The sequence below is a fragment of the Xyrauchen texanus genome, chromosome 14 (assembly GCF_025860055.1).
Source record: "Xyrauchen texanus isolate HMW12.3.18 chromosome 14, RBS_HiC_50CHRs, whole genome shotgun sequence".
Lineage (NCBI taxonomy): Eukaryota > Metazoa > Chordata > Actinopteri > Cypriniformes > Catostomidae > Xyrauchen > Xyrauchen texanus.
This window is the reverse complement of record NC_068289.1, coordinates 38409073-38425807: the sequence shown is the minus strand read 5'-3', so window position 1 is coordinate 38425807 and position 16735 is coordinate 38409073. Positions and strand designations below refer to the sequence as shown.

The 16735-nt window shown below is 40.2% G+C and overlaps 1 protein-coding gene across 1 annotated transcript in view; it reads left to right on the top strand.

The window, feature by feature from the left end:
* Nucleotides 1-10374, top strand: part of edar (ectodysplasin A receptor) — a 57630-nt gene extending 47256 nt beyond the window's left edge. The window contains exons 9-12 of the mRNA XM_052143153.1: nt 2582-2654; nt 3870-4065; nt 5880-5940; nt 7554-10374. Coding sequence (XP_051999113.1) covers nt 2582-2654; nt 3870-4065; nt 5880-5940; nt 7554-7897 — 674 coding nt within the window. The 3' untranslated portion in view covers nt 7898-10374. The remainder of the gene's footprint in view (nt 1-2581; nt 2655-3869; nt 4066-5879; nt 5941-7553) is intronic.
* The last annotated feature ends 6361 nt before the right edge of the window (nt 10375-16735 follow it).

Sequence of the window (16735 nt, the reverse complement as noted above, 5' to 3'; positions counted from 1 at the left end):
ACAGGCCTAATTTCCCCATTGACTCCCATTCAAAAATGTCTGACTGTACTTACTGCTAAAGCTTTCAAGCTACATGTGTACAATCTGTGATAAACATACTCGCAACACCAAGTTAAATGCTAAAATATGCTTGAAATATACTAGCAACGTGCTAACACATGCTAGCAGTGCCTAGCTAAGTTCTAAAACATGCTTATAATGCCTAGTGTAAAAACATATAAACAATGCCTTGCTAAGTGCTAAAACATGTTAGCAACACCTAGCTGTGTTAAAACATATAAGCAATGCCCAGCTAAGTGCTGAAACATAAGCAATGCCTACCTAAGTGCTAAAACATGCTAGCAACACCTAGTTATGCATTAAAACATATAAGCAATGTCTAGCTAAGGGCTCAAATATATTATCAATACAAGCTAAGTGCTAAAACATGCTAGCACCATGCTAAAACACGCTGACAATGCCTAGCTAAGTGTTAAAACATGCAAACAACACCTAGCTAAGAGATAAATCATAGCCTATAAACAATAACTAGCTAAGTGCAAAAACATGCTAACAACACATAGCTATGTGCTACATGTTAACCCGTGCTAACAACACCTAGCTAAGTGTTGAAATATGCTAACATGCTAAAACATGTTAGCAATGCCTAGCTAAGTGCTAAAACATGTTAACATAAGCTAGCTACCTACCTCCCAGAACACGTTAGCAACTGCCTAGCAGTGGGGATTTCTTTAAGGCTGCAAGGGAAGCTCAGCTTCCCCTATAATGTCAAAAAAATAATGGTCAAATATGTACTATTGTGTAAACAATTTATTGACTAAAAATGCGTTAGAACACGTTCATCTCGAAGACGAGTTCATTCAGAATCAGCTACATTACATATAGCAGGTCGGCTGACTCGATTTACTTCTCATACATTCCCGTAAGCGTCAGTGCATTTCCCTGTTGAAGCCGAGCGTCCATTGACTTCAACGGGGCTGCTCTGAACAGTTTTTTCAGTGCTCGAAAATAGACGGTCATTGGATAAATGCTGCGATTATGTCCCGCCCACGGACGCTCAGCGTCTCTGGGGGTGAATGAGGAGTGGGCTGGCCCGGACTCCGGGCTTCAGCGTGATGATTGGAGGATCTGTCGAAAGACTGCATCTCCTTTTGATTGACAGCGAATCTGTACTATAAGAAGTCACTGAAGCTATTTCAGCTCAGTCCCATCGCGGATTTCTCAAGTGTAGTCGAAAGACAAACTGCTGCAACCTATTTCTTTATATTTGTTTGGCGAAATTGCTAGTCAATTTGCATAATACATTTCACACAATTATACACCACATTCCTTGTTTCAGTTTTACCAAGTTTAATATATTTTGTTTTAGAGCGTTCGTTCGTTCGTTCGTTCGTTCGTTCATTCATACAGTAGGCTAGGCTAGCGTCAGTGCGGGTGAAACTGCGTACGATGGCAGACGGTGCTAATATTGTCGACCTGATTTTGGCGAAGCCATTTGAAAGTCTTCCTTACGAGGAAAAAATTAGAATTAAACAGCAGGGCAGATCAACACCTAAGATTGATTTAGTGCAAAAAATAGGGAAAAATAACAGGTCTTTTCAACTCTCCTGGTATGACAAAGTTAGCTGTCTGACTGGAAGTGCTGTGACAAATAAAATGTACTGCTGGCCATGCCTCTTGATGAAACCATCTCACGGATGTGTTGTTTGGTCAAAAGTGGGGTTTGGAGATCTGTCTAACTTTGACAGGGCATATAAAAGACATGAAAAGAGCAATGAACATGTGAGTGCATGTGCAAGATTAAGTTGCATGGGCAGGATCAGGGTTGAGCATGCAATCAATGAAGGTGCTCGCATTCAAGTGACTAAACATAATGAAACAGTCAAACAAAACAGGGCCTTCCTAAACCGCCTTATTGATGTAACATCCTTGCTTGGCCGACAGGAGCTGTCATTTAGGGGACATGATGAGAGTAGTGAATCATCCAACAAGGGCCAAGTAACACAATGGGCCAAGGTCGTTTAAGCAGCCTAGCTCTGCTGGCCATTGAGAAGACACTGGTCAAGTCATTGGAAAAGACGCCTAGTTGGTACGACAGAGTCACAGTGCATTTTCTCGAAAAGGAACGTAGGGCAGAATTTACTTTTAAATAAGTTTATAATGTAGGCCGAAAATGAGCTTCCCCTCTTTGAAAGACCAGCAGCCGCCACTGCTGCCTAGCAATGCCCTAGTGACCACCTGTAACGCATAGAAATGCTAGCTAAGTGTTAAATCATGTTAGCATGCTATCTATCTATCTATCCTTAAACTTCATAATATTTTTATGCTAACAAAGCTGTTTTAAGCTTTATAATGCTTTTCAAACTTTATAACACACACACACACACACACACACACTCTCTCTTTCTTTAAACGTCACACTAATGTCAAACTTCAAGCTTACAAAGCTGTTTAACATTTTGTAAAAAAAATAAAATAATAATAAATATTTTGAATATTGAATATGTTGTCTGCTTATTGATCAGATTTAATGAATGACTTCACAGAAAAGGATGTAATTAATATGTAAACATCTTTCCAGAAAATGTCGTCATATATGCAGAGAAGGATGAATTTGACAAGCTCAAACCTTCACCCCCAAAAACAGCGAAAAGGTGAGTGAGTTATCACAGAACTGCAGAGTGTTATGAGGAGCTCACACGCTTTAATAGTGAATGGCAAACCAGGTTTAACTAGAACAGGGAACACATTCTCTCTTTTAATGCGCTGGTGTCAGTGATGAACCCACCGCAGGACGTGTTACAGCCGCAGCTCTCAGTCCATTGTGAGTGTAAACAGGGTTGAAAAATCTGCCAACACCATTTAACTCTTTTCATTTGGGCATGAGGTAGTTCAATACAAATCTGCCCTGAAGCGACACTTTTCACAGGAGATGTTCATATCAGCCAAACATAATCAAGCGTGAGATAATTACGCAGCGGCGCAGCCAAAATCGGCAGGTGAAAATAGCTCTGCTTCACAAATCAATGACACTTTTGTGCCTCAAACCATTTCTTTCCGCATCTAAAGCACACCAGAAGCAAGAATAAACAAAATAAGAACTGCTTTTCATAACCCTTTTAATGTAAAGATGACTAGTTCGATTATAACTTTAACTGTGCAGTAGTGTTGATTGTTTTGAATAACACACTATTGCCTCTTGTTATTAAGGCCCTCTAGAATACTGGATTGTCATTGGTCAAAATGACACATAACAGTATTATTGAATGTCTCAGGCAAGTGATTTCCTCCACATATCAAGTCCTAAATGCGATTCGCTTTGTATCAGTGTCCTGATCACCCTAGTTTAATGTATGGATGATTTTGCTGATGAGATTAGCTGTTTGGCTTCATCGTAACAGAAAGACGGCGCTCAAACAGTCAGTATAGAGTGGATGACTTCACCGCTGCCTGAGGGCATATTGTGTGGCTAACAGCGCATGCCAGTGGATGTCCTAATGCTAATGCTTATGCAGCGGCTTGAGTGCCAGACGCGCTCGGGTATTGAATGTCTTTAAAACAATGACATTCTGTGAGCATCTCTAGCGCTGCTGTTTTGAATCCTCTTCCTGAGAGATTAAAAACAACAGGCTAGTCACTGCATGCTAACCATGACTGTAAACCACCAGAGGCTTTAGTCTGAGGAAAGAGGAACTTTCTTAAATAACATTAGCTTAAGGTTTCTTCAAACTCTCTTCAGATTTATAAGATAGGAGGTTGAATTGTACAGCTTTGAGTCCTCGCGCTAGAACTACACCACGCTAATATTTCCTGAGAATCACTCGTACTCTTTAACCTCACGTGTGCTGATGGTGTTTTTATGCTGACAGTGAAAGTGACGCGTCATCAGAGAACGAGCAGCTGTTGAGTCGCAGTATTGACAGCGATGAAGAAGCCGCTCAAGATAAACAGGGAGCTGCAGATCTCTGTCTGATGTCATTAGTTCATCTGACCCGAGAGAAGACAAGCTCCACCAACACCATCAACAACAACAACAACTGCAGCACCAGCAGCAAAACCACAGGGGTAAAAAGAGGTTTATTTCTAATCTATCGAGTCCCCTACTATTTTAACGGCCTTATATCATGATAGGGTTATTCCATGTCAAATCAACCTAATTTCCCCAGCTCAACATTTTTATTTAGAATGTATTTATTTTTCACTGGTAAATGATAAACGTATATAATGATGGAGTATTCCATTATTTTGTAGAGGGGGTGGCCATTTGCAATTGATTTTAGAGCAAAAATACAGGTCAATAAAATACCTTAGAAAGGTGTCAGCATCATGATTGTATTTGTACACAGAGATTGATAGATCTGTTCCTAAAATCAGTTGACTTCAGCACCTCTTGTTGCATTATATCCCAATGGTGACAGTTCAAAAATGGGAAAAAAGCACTTTTTTCTGATGTTGGTGTGCTTATAACTCCAGAAGTCTTAAAGATATCTTCATATCCTTTTAAATTCTGGTTTAGAACAAACTTTCCTTTTTGTACCTTCATTTATATGGCCCTGTATGTTTCAGTCGCAGAGATATGGGGCTCTCAATGTTGCTCCTTCCGTAAAATTAAATTTGACCTATTTTCAATGTTTGAAACCAAATGTGGGCCACTTTGGTATGAATGAAGCTAGTTTTTTGTCCAACTAAAAAAGTCTGAAGGACAAATAATGTTCAAACTAGAATTATATCATTATTTGTTCACCTAAAAACAATCATTTTAAAATCTAACAATTGACAATATAATGTCATAATTTATGCACATTTTAGTCACATTGAGATCCCCATATCTCTGGGATTGAACCATACAGGGCTTTAAAAACGCAGTTACCAAAAGACAAGTTCATTTTGAACCAGAATCTAAAAGGATATTAAGATATCTTTAAGACTTCTGGAGTTATAGGCTCTCAAACTTTGGAAAATCAACACAACAATGTTTTTTTCCCATTTTTGAACAGTCACCATTGGGATATAATGCAACAAGAGGTGCTGAAGTCAACTGATTTTAGGAACAGATCTACCAATCTCTGTGTACAAATACAATCATGATGCTGACACCTTTCTAAGGGTATTTTATTGACCTGTAGTTTTGCTCTAAAATCATACTAAGAACATTCATTTCTGACACCCCTTTGCAAAATAGTGGATTACTCCAATATTGATCCATGACATCTCATATTTTGGCTTTCATCATTTATTTTTATCTTTCACCAGTAAAAAAACTAAAAAAAAACTTTTGTTCAGTTGACATGGATTGACCCAATATTTGTTGATCTTTTGAGATATATACCATTAACTACTTTATATATTATTACTGTAACTTTCAGAACTCAAAACTTCCTTCACAGTCCAAAAAGGGCATTTATTAAAACTACTATAAGCTGCAAAAATGACTTTGACATTAGACTGATGAATTCATTTGATCATATTAACCTATAACAACATCCAGAAGTCAAGACGGTTTGACGGGTCAATTTAGGTTCACTTTTCAGTTTGAGTTTATTTGTTTATACAGGAAGAAAAAAAACAATGTTTTTCTGATCCAGTTCTGATCACTGGTTTTCATTGAGGTCCTGTCCTACAGAGAAGAGGGGGGGGGGGCAATGAGTACATGATTGATTATTGCCCGGGGTAGTTGGGTAGAAGACCGCTAGAGAGATTCTGAAATTGTCATGAAAAACTAAATTATGAGCGTTTTCATGCTAAAACATTTAAACTGTTTTTACTGTACTTTAGGGAATAATAAAATCACGTTTGAAGACATGTATGAAGTCTCCATCGTAACGTGATGAGATTCTCTGTTTGTTCTGTGACTCATCAAGTGTTTCCTGTTTCTGCAGATTCACAGCAGGAGGAGGAAGATCTTGGACTTGTACACAAAGGCGTGCAGTGTTGCAGAGGGTGAGCGCTGTAACTTTAAACACTGTGACATCATAAATATGTCGAAGCTATAAAATGCAGACAAATGATACTTTGTTACGGCTATAATGAGTCTCAGCGCCTACTAATGTGACACGACTGTCAACCTCCACATTTGATTACTGCCAGAATCACTCGTGCATATGAACATTCACACTGAGAAAATCATATTCGTAACAAGTATCTTGGTCTTGTTTTGCAGTATAATTTAATCATCCTTAAAACCAGATACATTTGCATAAGTGAAATTGAAATTGTTCTAATTCAAATGAGGTCAAATCAAATGCATTTAAAGGAATATTCCGGGTTCAATACAAGTTAAACTTAATCAATGGCATGTGTGGGATAATGTATAATATAATTTCAACTTGTGCAAAAATTGGTCAACGTAAATGTTAAAATACGCACTGGCCCTGCTGGTATTAAGATGTGTTTCGGGTGATCGGATCACATGTGAGCACTGAATACAGGTCTAAACGGGGTCTAAATTGTTTTGTGATCAAATCACAAAATCCACATGCGTATGTGGTCAAAAACGCAAGTGACCCGTTTGCATTTGAGGTGTAAACACTAATCCGTCCTGCATGCGTCCCGGCAGCAGTGAAGCTCCGCCCCTCACCTGTCAATCAACCGCTGTGCTAAAACAAGAGTTTAAAGTGTGCCGGTTACGAGCGGCTTTAAAAGGAAATAACCATCCGATCGGAAAATGTAAAAAAGCGGCTTCACGATCACGAGAGCTTCACGGATCTTCAGTGTTTGATATCAACACAGATGACGAGCACGAACACATGAAGCTCCTTTAATACAGATAATCCACTAAAATAACAGATAATTCTGCTTCACATGTCGCGTTTGTTACATTTCAATCACATCTGGGGGAAACAGCGCACCTTTGTTGTGCTTTAATATCATGCAGTAACGCAGGATGTTGTGATGTATGTCCTCATGAAACAGAGACCCTCCCCTCTAAATCCGAGCACAAGCGGTCACAGGTGACGCATTTAAGCGACCAGGTGTAAACATCGATGTGTCTCACCCAGGGGCGGACTGGCCATAGGGAGAAGCGGGGCTTTTCCCGGTGGGCCGGCCATGAAACGGTGGTGAACGGTGCCGAATGGGCGGCGATAAGTTGAAACGGGCTGACGCGTTATGCCGAATGGGCTGCGATTGGCCGTAGAGCGACGCAAAACGGCTCCATGATATGCAGAAAAGGGCAGCAACAACAATTGTTTTGGTGCCTTTTTAAAAAAAAGAAGGGACTAGTCTAAATAATTTTTTTCCATTATGCCACAAATGCTGGCGATTGAGCTCATCTTACATTGAACCCGGAATATTCCTTTAATAATTTAACACAGTTACATTAAACTGATGCATTAAAAGTTTAATACCTGAACTATTTAAATGTTCCCCTGAGTTAGGCCACATCCACACTAATCCATTTAAGTTTAAACCACCGTTTTCTGTTTCCTAATGTCCTCATTTCCTCAAGTCTCCATATGTTTTTGGAGGACCGTTCTAGTCGTATATGCGTATATGTGGATGTGCACTGGTGATGAAGATGATGTTCTAGTTCTGTGTGTTCTTCATCGCCGCAGGTTTGAGTCCTACAGAACTTCCCTTTGACTGTCTGGAGCGCACCAGTCGGATGCTCAGCGCCACCTACAGCACCGATAAAGCCGTGGTGAAGACGTGGCGACACCTCGCCGAGAGCTTCGGGCTCAAGCGCGATGAGATCGGCGGCATGAGCGACGGCGTGCAGCTGTTTGATCGCGTCAGTACGGCGGGTTACAGCATCCCAGACCTCCTCACACGTCTGGTCCAGATCGAGAGGTTGGACGCGGTGGAGGCGCTCTGCTTCGACATTCTGGGCGGACCCGAGAACGGAGTACCTCCATCCAGCCATCATCCAACCCTGTCATCCCGCTGCGCGAGCGTCTGAGGTTCAGTCGCCATCATGACTCAAATCACATGAAGAAATCTCGCCTTGGACTTTCACAGATGACCGTCGGTTGAACTTCTAATGGACGTGCTCGTGTTGATTGAATGGAGAACTCGGACAGACAGTGTGTGATTGGTTCAGGATGGGAAACTGCTCTGGACTCATGTACATTTGACTGGGACATTTGTCTTATTTTGTCCCATTTTCTTTCTCACGTACTTCCACTTCCACACTAATGATCCCGACTGAAGTGGATGAACATCGTTTAATGGGATGCTTCATAACAGATTGAGGAAATGTGGTAAATAAAGGGGCGTTCACTCAAGATCTGCAGCAACGATGTGCTCTAAAGGCATTGACTTTTACTGAGAGTTGACAAGATGATTTAACCATTACCTCCAAAACATACTCTACACAAGTATGCGAATGCTTTTGGCTACACAAGCTTTGATTTCACAAGCGTTTTGAAATGTGTCAGTCCACAAGGGGCGCCACAACGTGCTTTAGTGTAAACTGTCGTCTTCTACAATCAGACCTCTGAAGGAAACTATCGCCCAGTGAGGTCTGAAGTTTGTTACTGCCATAGTATCGCAAATATGCACGTTAATCTGAATTATCCTTGAGGGGTTTGTGGTTGGATAGAATAGAAAACATGGAGGACGACAGTTTCATTCTTGCATGTTTCTTGGGGAACTCTTATTTTGGCACCGTAATGCATGTTGGTTAGTTGGCGTCAGGGCTGGTGATCTGGCATACCGGGTATTGTCCCGGTGGGCAGACGCACTTTGGGGCCGATCAGGGGCGGACTGGCCATCGGAAGAACCGAGCGGGCCGGTGCGTCGTCAACGAAACGTGCCGAATGGGCCGCGATAAGCTAAAATAAGCCGCTCCGTAAAACGTGTTTATCTTTAGTTTCCCAGTCAGAATGGCGAGTTAAGGTGCCACTTCCAAATAGGAAACTCTCATTTATGGTCATTCTGATCACACGTGAAGTATGTACAATCGCTTCAGTGTTTGTGTACTTGCATAGAGTATGTCTCTGGTCTTACATTTCTATTGTATAGACATCTGAAGTGCCTGAATAACTCACAGCTCAAGAGACTTTTATACTGTATGAGATTCAGTTTATGTGCATATTTCACTCTCACCAGCGGACTCGATTCAGATTATGGACTTCACAGGTGCAATGAAATATTATAAATCTCTGTTCGTTTGTCAGAAAGCATCTCGGGTGTATGCACGTGTCAGGCCTGGCAGTGTGTGCGTGTGAAGACCAGAGTCCCGTGCAAACGTGTTGTCCTGCGAACAGCCGCTGGTTCTGGGACTAATTGGCTGGGACTGGTGCTTTACGACTCTTAGTGCAAAGTGCCTGTGATTTCCAGCACCTCATTAACTAATAATCCAAACGGAAAAGCCATAAAGTGGCCGATAGGACGCAGAGCGGCAGCTGTATAAACGTTTAACTGCATGCAGTATGTAGAAATGTTAAAGAAAGTAAAGTGATACTATGCATGCCGTGACCCGCGGGTGACCCTGAGTTTAACATTGTTCCACTCTGTAACATTTAGAGGTTTTTTAAATACTGCTATAATCTGCACAAAAGTCATGTTTTTGATTTGATCACTTATAAAGTGTTTGTAAGTTAGTATAATTACAGTTTAGTACATTTCAAGCATTGTCAAATGAGTATTTGAGGATTTAATGGCCAATAATGAGGAGCAGGTCTCCAGTCTTCTACATCATCTGATCTGCAGGTTCAACGTTTCTTGTCATTGGATTATATTTCACCATTCCCCACAGCCATATACTGTATGTACAGTGGGACTCAAAGTGAATGTCACAATGTAGATGAGTTTCCAAAACAACTACAATAACAATTGAATTTATCTTAAAACGTGCAGGCCGGTCAACCTCTTTAACACTTTATACTGTGAGAACTTACAGATGGAATAAAGTCAATACAACCAGTAAAATAAAAGTGTATATATAACTTATTATTGTACATATGCATCATGTATAAAAGTATCAAAGAAATAAAAGGGGAAAAAATCAAATATTGTTTTTCTGTGCTGTCTGAGTCAGATGATTGTAAATTAATTGTCTGTACTTGCATTTATTCAAACTCAAACTGTTTTTAAATCAGTAGATTGCCGCTGTAATAAACTGACTGTGTTGTGAAGCCAATAAAACAGTTCAAAGAGATGAACAGAGTACTGCGAGAAGTGCAAAGTAAATGGAAACGTGTGGGAATATTAATCGATGTACTTGAATACTGCAATAACAGTTTAGAACAGCTGGGGATTGAGCAATTACAGGGTTATTCCATGTCAAATCAACCAAATTTCAGAAACTTCCCCAGCTGAAATGTGTGATTTTATTCATTTTGTCTTTAAACCATGTGACCCACATTTGGTTTTCGACCACTGGAAAGGGGTTGAATGTAACCGTTTGCACATGGAGCCATGTTTAGAGCCCCATATCTCTGGGATTGAACCATAAAGGGCTTTAACAATGAATAAGAAAAGTTTGCTTTTAACCAGAATCTAAAAGTATATTAAGATATCTTTAATACTTCTGGAGTTATAGGCTCTCAAACTTTGGAAAATCAACACAAAAAAATGCTTTTTTCCCATTTTTGGACTCATATCATTGGCATATAATGCAACAAGAGGTGCTGAAGTCAACTGATATTAGGAATAGATCTACTTATCTATGTGTACAAATAAAATCATGATGCTGACACCTTTCTAAGGGTATTTTTTTGACCTGTAGATTTGCTCCAAAATCAAAGGCGAAAATTGACATTTTGATTACTCAGTCAATATTCATCCATGGCATTTAATGTTTTGGCTTTTCATCAGTTAATCTTTGACAAGTGAAAAAAAAAATGTTTATCTTTGACAGTCACTAATTCACAAACATGAAAAGTATAAAGTGAGTCACATGAGCCTGTCGTTATGGTTTTGTATCAATAATGAGGTCTGATTAAAATATCAAATTTACAGTTGATGTTTGACTTTTCATAGTAACGTTGTGTCTGAACCAAACATGACACACTGAGCGACAAATAATAAAAGCTCTCTCTTTCCTAGAGTTTGTCCCACGTAGGAGCAAGTCTGCTTCATGATATATACTTACATATATATTTGATCTGGCAAAGTTTTTAACGCTAGATGCCCTTCCTGATGCGACCCCAGTGGCTGGGGGACTCTCGCTCACACGGGGCAATTTAGAGACTCCTAACTTTCTTAACCTGCATGTTTTTTGGGCTTGTGAGGTAAACTGGATCATCCAGAGGAAACCCACACAAACACGGGGAGAATGTGCAAACCACACAGAAAGGCCCTAGTTGAGCCAGGACTCGAACCTGGGACCTTCTTGCTGTGAGGCGCCCACTGAGCCACCATACCGCCCTGGCAAATACGCCCACTGAGCCACCATACCGCCCTGGCAAATAATAAAATGTAAATCAGAACACATTCAAATGGCATCATATATCCAGGTAAGTCCACAAGCATGACGAGAAGCAGAAAAGGTACAGCTCAATATTTTCATTCGGTCATTAAAACAGATTTGTATAAACCCGTGTGTTTTATAGGATTTCGTAAACTTGGGTAAACTGTTTGTCAGAATATGAAATGCATTGATTTATATTTAGAGTCATTTTTAAAGGGGGATCAAAATGCAAAAAAAAAAAGAACAAAATCATAGATATGAAGTGACTGCACAGAAGAACATCCGTTATATTCCTCAGCTGAAGTATGCAGTTATTCAGTGCAGAGATATCCATGTGTATCTGTGAGGGATCGTGCACAGCAAACACTCGTTACGTAGCATGCTACTCTTCTGTCAGCCATATTCATTTAGGCTGTGTTGAACTAGCATACATCTATATTTTTGCTGTATGTAGTATGCATACTGTGTTCTGAACAAAGCAATAGACAATACAAATTTACATGTATGCATTTGGCAGATGCTTTTATCCAAAGTGACTTACAGTGCACTTATTACAGGGACAATCCCCCCGGAGCAACCTGGAGTTAAGTGTCTTACTCAAGGACACAATGGTGGTGACTGTGGGGATCAAACCAGCAACCTTCTGAGTACCAATGTATTATACAGTGCACTTATTACAGGGACAATCCCCCCGGAGCAACCTGGAGTTAAGTGTCTTACTCAAGGACACAATGGTGGTGACTGTGGGGATCAAACCAGCAACCTTCTGAGTACCAATGTATTATACAGTGCACTTATTACAGGGACAATCCCCCCGGAGCAACCTGGAGTTAAGTGTCTTACTCAAGGACACAATGGTGGTGACTGTGGGGATCAAACCAGCAACCTTCTGAGTACCAATGTATTATACAGTGCACTTATTACAGGGACAATACCCCCGGAGCAACCTGGAGTTAAGTGTCTTACTCAAGAACACAATGGTGGTGACTGTGGGGATCAAACCAGCAACCTTCTGAGTACCAGTTCTGTGCTTTAGACCACTCCGCTACAATAGCCACTGCTGGAATGGAACACTAGTCTTCTAATAACTAAACACTGATCATGCTGCATATTATGTTTAAAAACTAGTAAGCGAAACAGTCGACAACATTTCAAACAGAAGTATGCAACATTGTTGTCATGGCGACCTCATCACATTGCACGTGAGCACCGAAACAATCAGCACTGCATAGAACAACTGAGTGCATACTTCATAGTATGCAGTGCGCTAGCACCCCATTCCGAACACTGCCGCAGTCTCTTTGGCCTTTGCTCATTTATATTGCAGATGTCAATATGTGTGAAGGGGTTTGTTCACATAATTCTTCATAACTGGCCACAGAGGCCTCATGTCCATGAGTTCATTTACAATATGAGAATGTTAAAGTAAATATTACACAGCTGTAATGAATCATCATTAACCCGTAAAGTTCACAAATGGACTTCATTAGCAAACTGAAGTAGAAAGTTAGTGCCAATATGAGGAACGCACTATAATGTGACTTTATATGCTCAGTTAGTGGAAGCTACCGCTATGAAGAAACACATTCGGTGGTCTTAAATGTGAAATATAGTGTAACTGTGTCTGACTGCTGAAGTATGAGTGCTCTCAAATGTAAATCCATGTTTAATGAGGACAAACATCCAGAAAGCAGAATGGTGTTGTTGTAACTTTGGTCCCATTGACGAAACAATCGGACATAAATTACACAAACCACCATCCCGATGTCTCAGTGGAGATATTAAACACTTATCTTGAACTAATGAACAACAGTAAATCACAGTTTGACAGTTTGTGGGTAAATCGGAGGTATTTAAAGTCTTATTAAAACAAAGTTGAATACTGCGCCTATAAAACATATTCACAGCCATTAGAGTTTATTGTTTTACAGTTTATAATAATGATGCATTTCATTGAAACCACATAATTACACAGGTAATATTAAAAGAGGTTTTTACTCTCTAGCATTGGCACAACTCAATTCAATCTGAAGTATATTATTTATTTTTAAAGTCATATTGATTCTTGATGGCAGTAATAAAAAGATTTAACGGTGTTCATCAACATTCAGCCACATGTGTGTATTTTGATATTTAAACCTCAGTTCTTATAACATATCTATAATACATCTATAACACAATATAGTCACACTCGGGACCTTCAGGACACAAATGTCCCCATTAAACCCATTAAAACTGTAATATTTGATCTCAATGCCATTAAAGCATAAAATCATGAATTATATTATATTACGCTTTTATTCTGGAGTCCTGCCTTCAACATTTTTTTATATTTTCCACCAGATGGCGCCATTTTTCTCATGTTTATCCTGTGGAGCAAATACAAGCTTTTCCCCTATTCTACTGTTTACTGTATTATAGAGACCTGCAGGACAACTGAATACATGATGCAGATACAAGTGTGTGTGTGTGTGTGTGTGTGTGTGTGTGTGTGTGTGTGTGTGTGTGTGTGTGTGTGCGTGTGTGTGTGTGTGTGTATTCACTGTTTACTGTATTATAGAGACCTGCAGGACAACTGAATACATGATGCAGATACAAGTGTGTGTGTGTGTGTGTGTGTGTGTGTGTGTGTATTCACTGTTTACTGTATTATAGAGACCTGCAGGACAACTGAACACATGATGAGGATAACATTATATGTGTGTATGTGTGTGTGTGTGTGTGTGTGTGTGTATTCACTGTTTACTGTATTATAGAGACCTGCAGGACAACTGAACACATGATGAGGATAACATTATATGTGTGTATGTGTGTGTGTGTGTGTGTATTCACTGTTTACTGTATTATAGAGACCTGCAGGACAACTGAATACATGATGCAGATACAAGTGTGTGTGTTTGAGTGTGTTTGTGTGTGTGTGTGAGTGAGTGTGTGTCTGTGCGTGTGTGTCTCTGTGTGTGTGTGTGTGTGTGTGAGTGTATTTGTCTGTGTGCATGTGTGTGTGAAAAAACAACAGTGGCATTAAAGGGTTAAAATCCTGAAAATGAATGAATATTTGGCAGTTATGATCAGGACTGATATGAACTCACTGAAAATGGAAAATAATATGAATACATAATATTATGGCAGTTTTCTGACGTGGACATTTTTGTCCTCCAAGGACGTCTGAGTAACTTTGTTTTATTGACGCACAAGGATTAAATACTTTAACAAATGTAGAATATTGCGCAGAGATGTTGAGCAGTTATAGAGCCGCACTTTAACAGACTGCAGCATTTCTACATGTCAAAATGAGTTTCCAGAAATAACAGGACTTTAAAGCAGGAATGTGTCACGGTGGTCGAGTAATGGAGAGGATTAGTGAACTCGACAACATTCACATTCTAGTGCTGGTGGTTTTAATGGGCGATGGTCACATTTATCGTGATTCGAGCGTGATTAATATTCAGCACAATAAAACCTCTGAGAGAACCGTCCTCTTTAAATCATCTGATGTGCGTTATGTTCCCGTATTTGAGGTGCTTCAGAGATTAAAATCTTTTAAATAAGATTTGTTTGGTTACAATTAAGAAAATGTCATTAATATTCATCTGTCTGAACTCTTCATTATCTTCCGAGAACATGCGAGAAATGTTTAATGGGACAAACGTCCAGAAAGCAGAATGCTGTTGATGTAACTGAAACAGTGAGACATGCAGGTCCAGTGCGTGTGAGACATCACAGAGGTTTTCTGCATTAGAAGTCAGTGTTTCCTGGACCAGTGATTGAGAACAGACACACAGAGACCGTCTGCTCGGGGTTTGTCCGGTCCCACTCAGTTCTGCTCCATCTGGACGGGGAAATCACTCAGCTCAAGCAAACATGTATTAAAGTCCTGAGGAACATTTCAGATAACGACCAATTTCAGTTGCAATTCATTTAAAAACTATCAATATATACAATCAATATTTCAAGAGACTAAAATTCTTTAATGCAATCAAGATAAAGCGCAACACATCTCATCCTCCAGTGAGCCGAGCGAGACTGCGGTGTGCATTTCCCCTTTATGATTAGTAACTAGCAGCACCTAATAAACTAGCATAAAACATTCTAGAAATGTGATGTCCTCATATGTGGACAGCAGGACTGTGTTGTGACATTTTAAGATTCTTTCCATCAAAAAGTTCATGATGTTTCCATGATCATTGTCCCATGTGTGTCAAACATGTTGAGTGATCCAAACATCATCTGCAGCCTGAAACTGAACTTTTGATCAGATTTTAGGAGTGAACGCACTTAACTGTATAGAGAGCTCTAGGATGCTCCCTTGCTCCCTATTTAGTGCATGACTTAACCTCCAGTGTGCTGTCTGTCCGCACTGGTCTCAGAACAGTTATAGAGAGCTATAGGATGCTCCCTTGCTCCCTATTTAGTGCATGACTTAACCTCCAGTGTGCTGTCTGTCTGCACTGGTCTCAGAACAGTTATAGGAGCGCTATAGGATGCTCCCTTGCTCCCTATTTAGTGCATGACTTAACCTCCAGTGTGCTGTCTGTCTGCACTGGTCTCAGAACAATTATAGGAGAGCTACAGGATGCTCCCTTGCTCCCTATTTAGTGCATGACTTAACCTCCAGTGTGCTGTCTGTCTGCACTGGTCTCAGAACAGTTATAGAGAGCTCTAGGATGCTCCCTTGCTCCCTATTTAGTGCATGACTTAACCTCCAGTGTGCTGTCTGTCTGCACTGGTCTCAGAACAGTTATAGAGAGCTCTAGGATGCTCCCTTGCTCCTATTTAGTGCATGACTTAACCTCCAGTGTGCTGTCTGTCTGCACTGGTCTCAGAACAGTTATAGAGAGCTCTAGGATGCTCCCTTGCTCCCTATTTAGTGCATGACTTAACCTCCAGTGTGCTGTCTGTCTGCACTGGTCTCAGAACAGTTATAGAGAGCTCTAGGATGCTCCCTTACTCCCTATTTAGTGCATGACTTAACCTCCAGTGTGCTGTCTGTCCGCACTGGTCTCAGAACAGTTATAGGAGATCTATAAGATGCTCCCTTGCTCTCTATTTAGTGCATGACTTAACCTCCAGTGTGCTGTCTGTCTGCACTGGTCTCAGAACAGTTATAGGAGATCTATAAGATGCTCCCTTGCTCTCTATTTAGTGCATGACTTAACCTCCAGTGTGCTGTCTGTCTGCACTGGTCTCAGAACAGTTTGAAATGCAGCTTATTTTCATCATAACTCCATATAAAGACTCTGAAACACACATTTATTCTCAATATGATAATGTACAGTAATATATGCATTTATTATGTTAATGAATAGAACTGTATTGTACAGTAATATCTAAATAAAATATAACAGAATGTTTATAGAAATGAAGTTAAATGACCCACAGGTG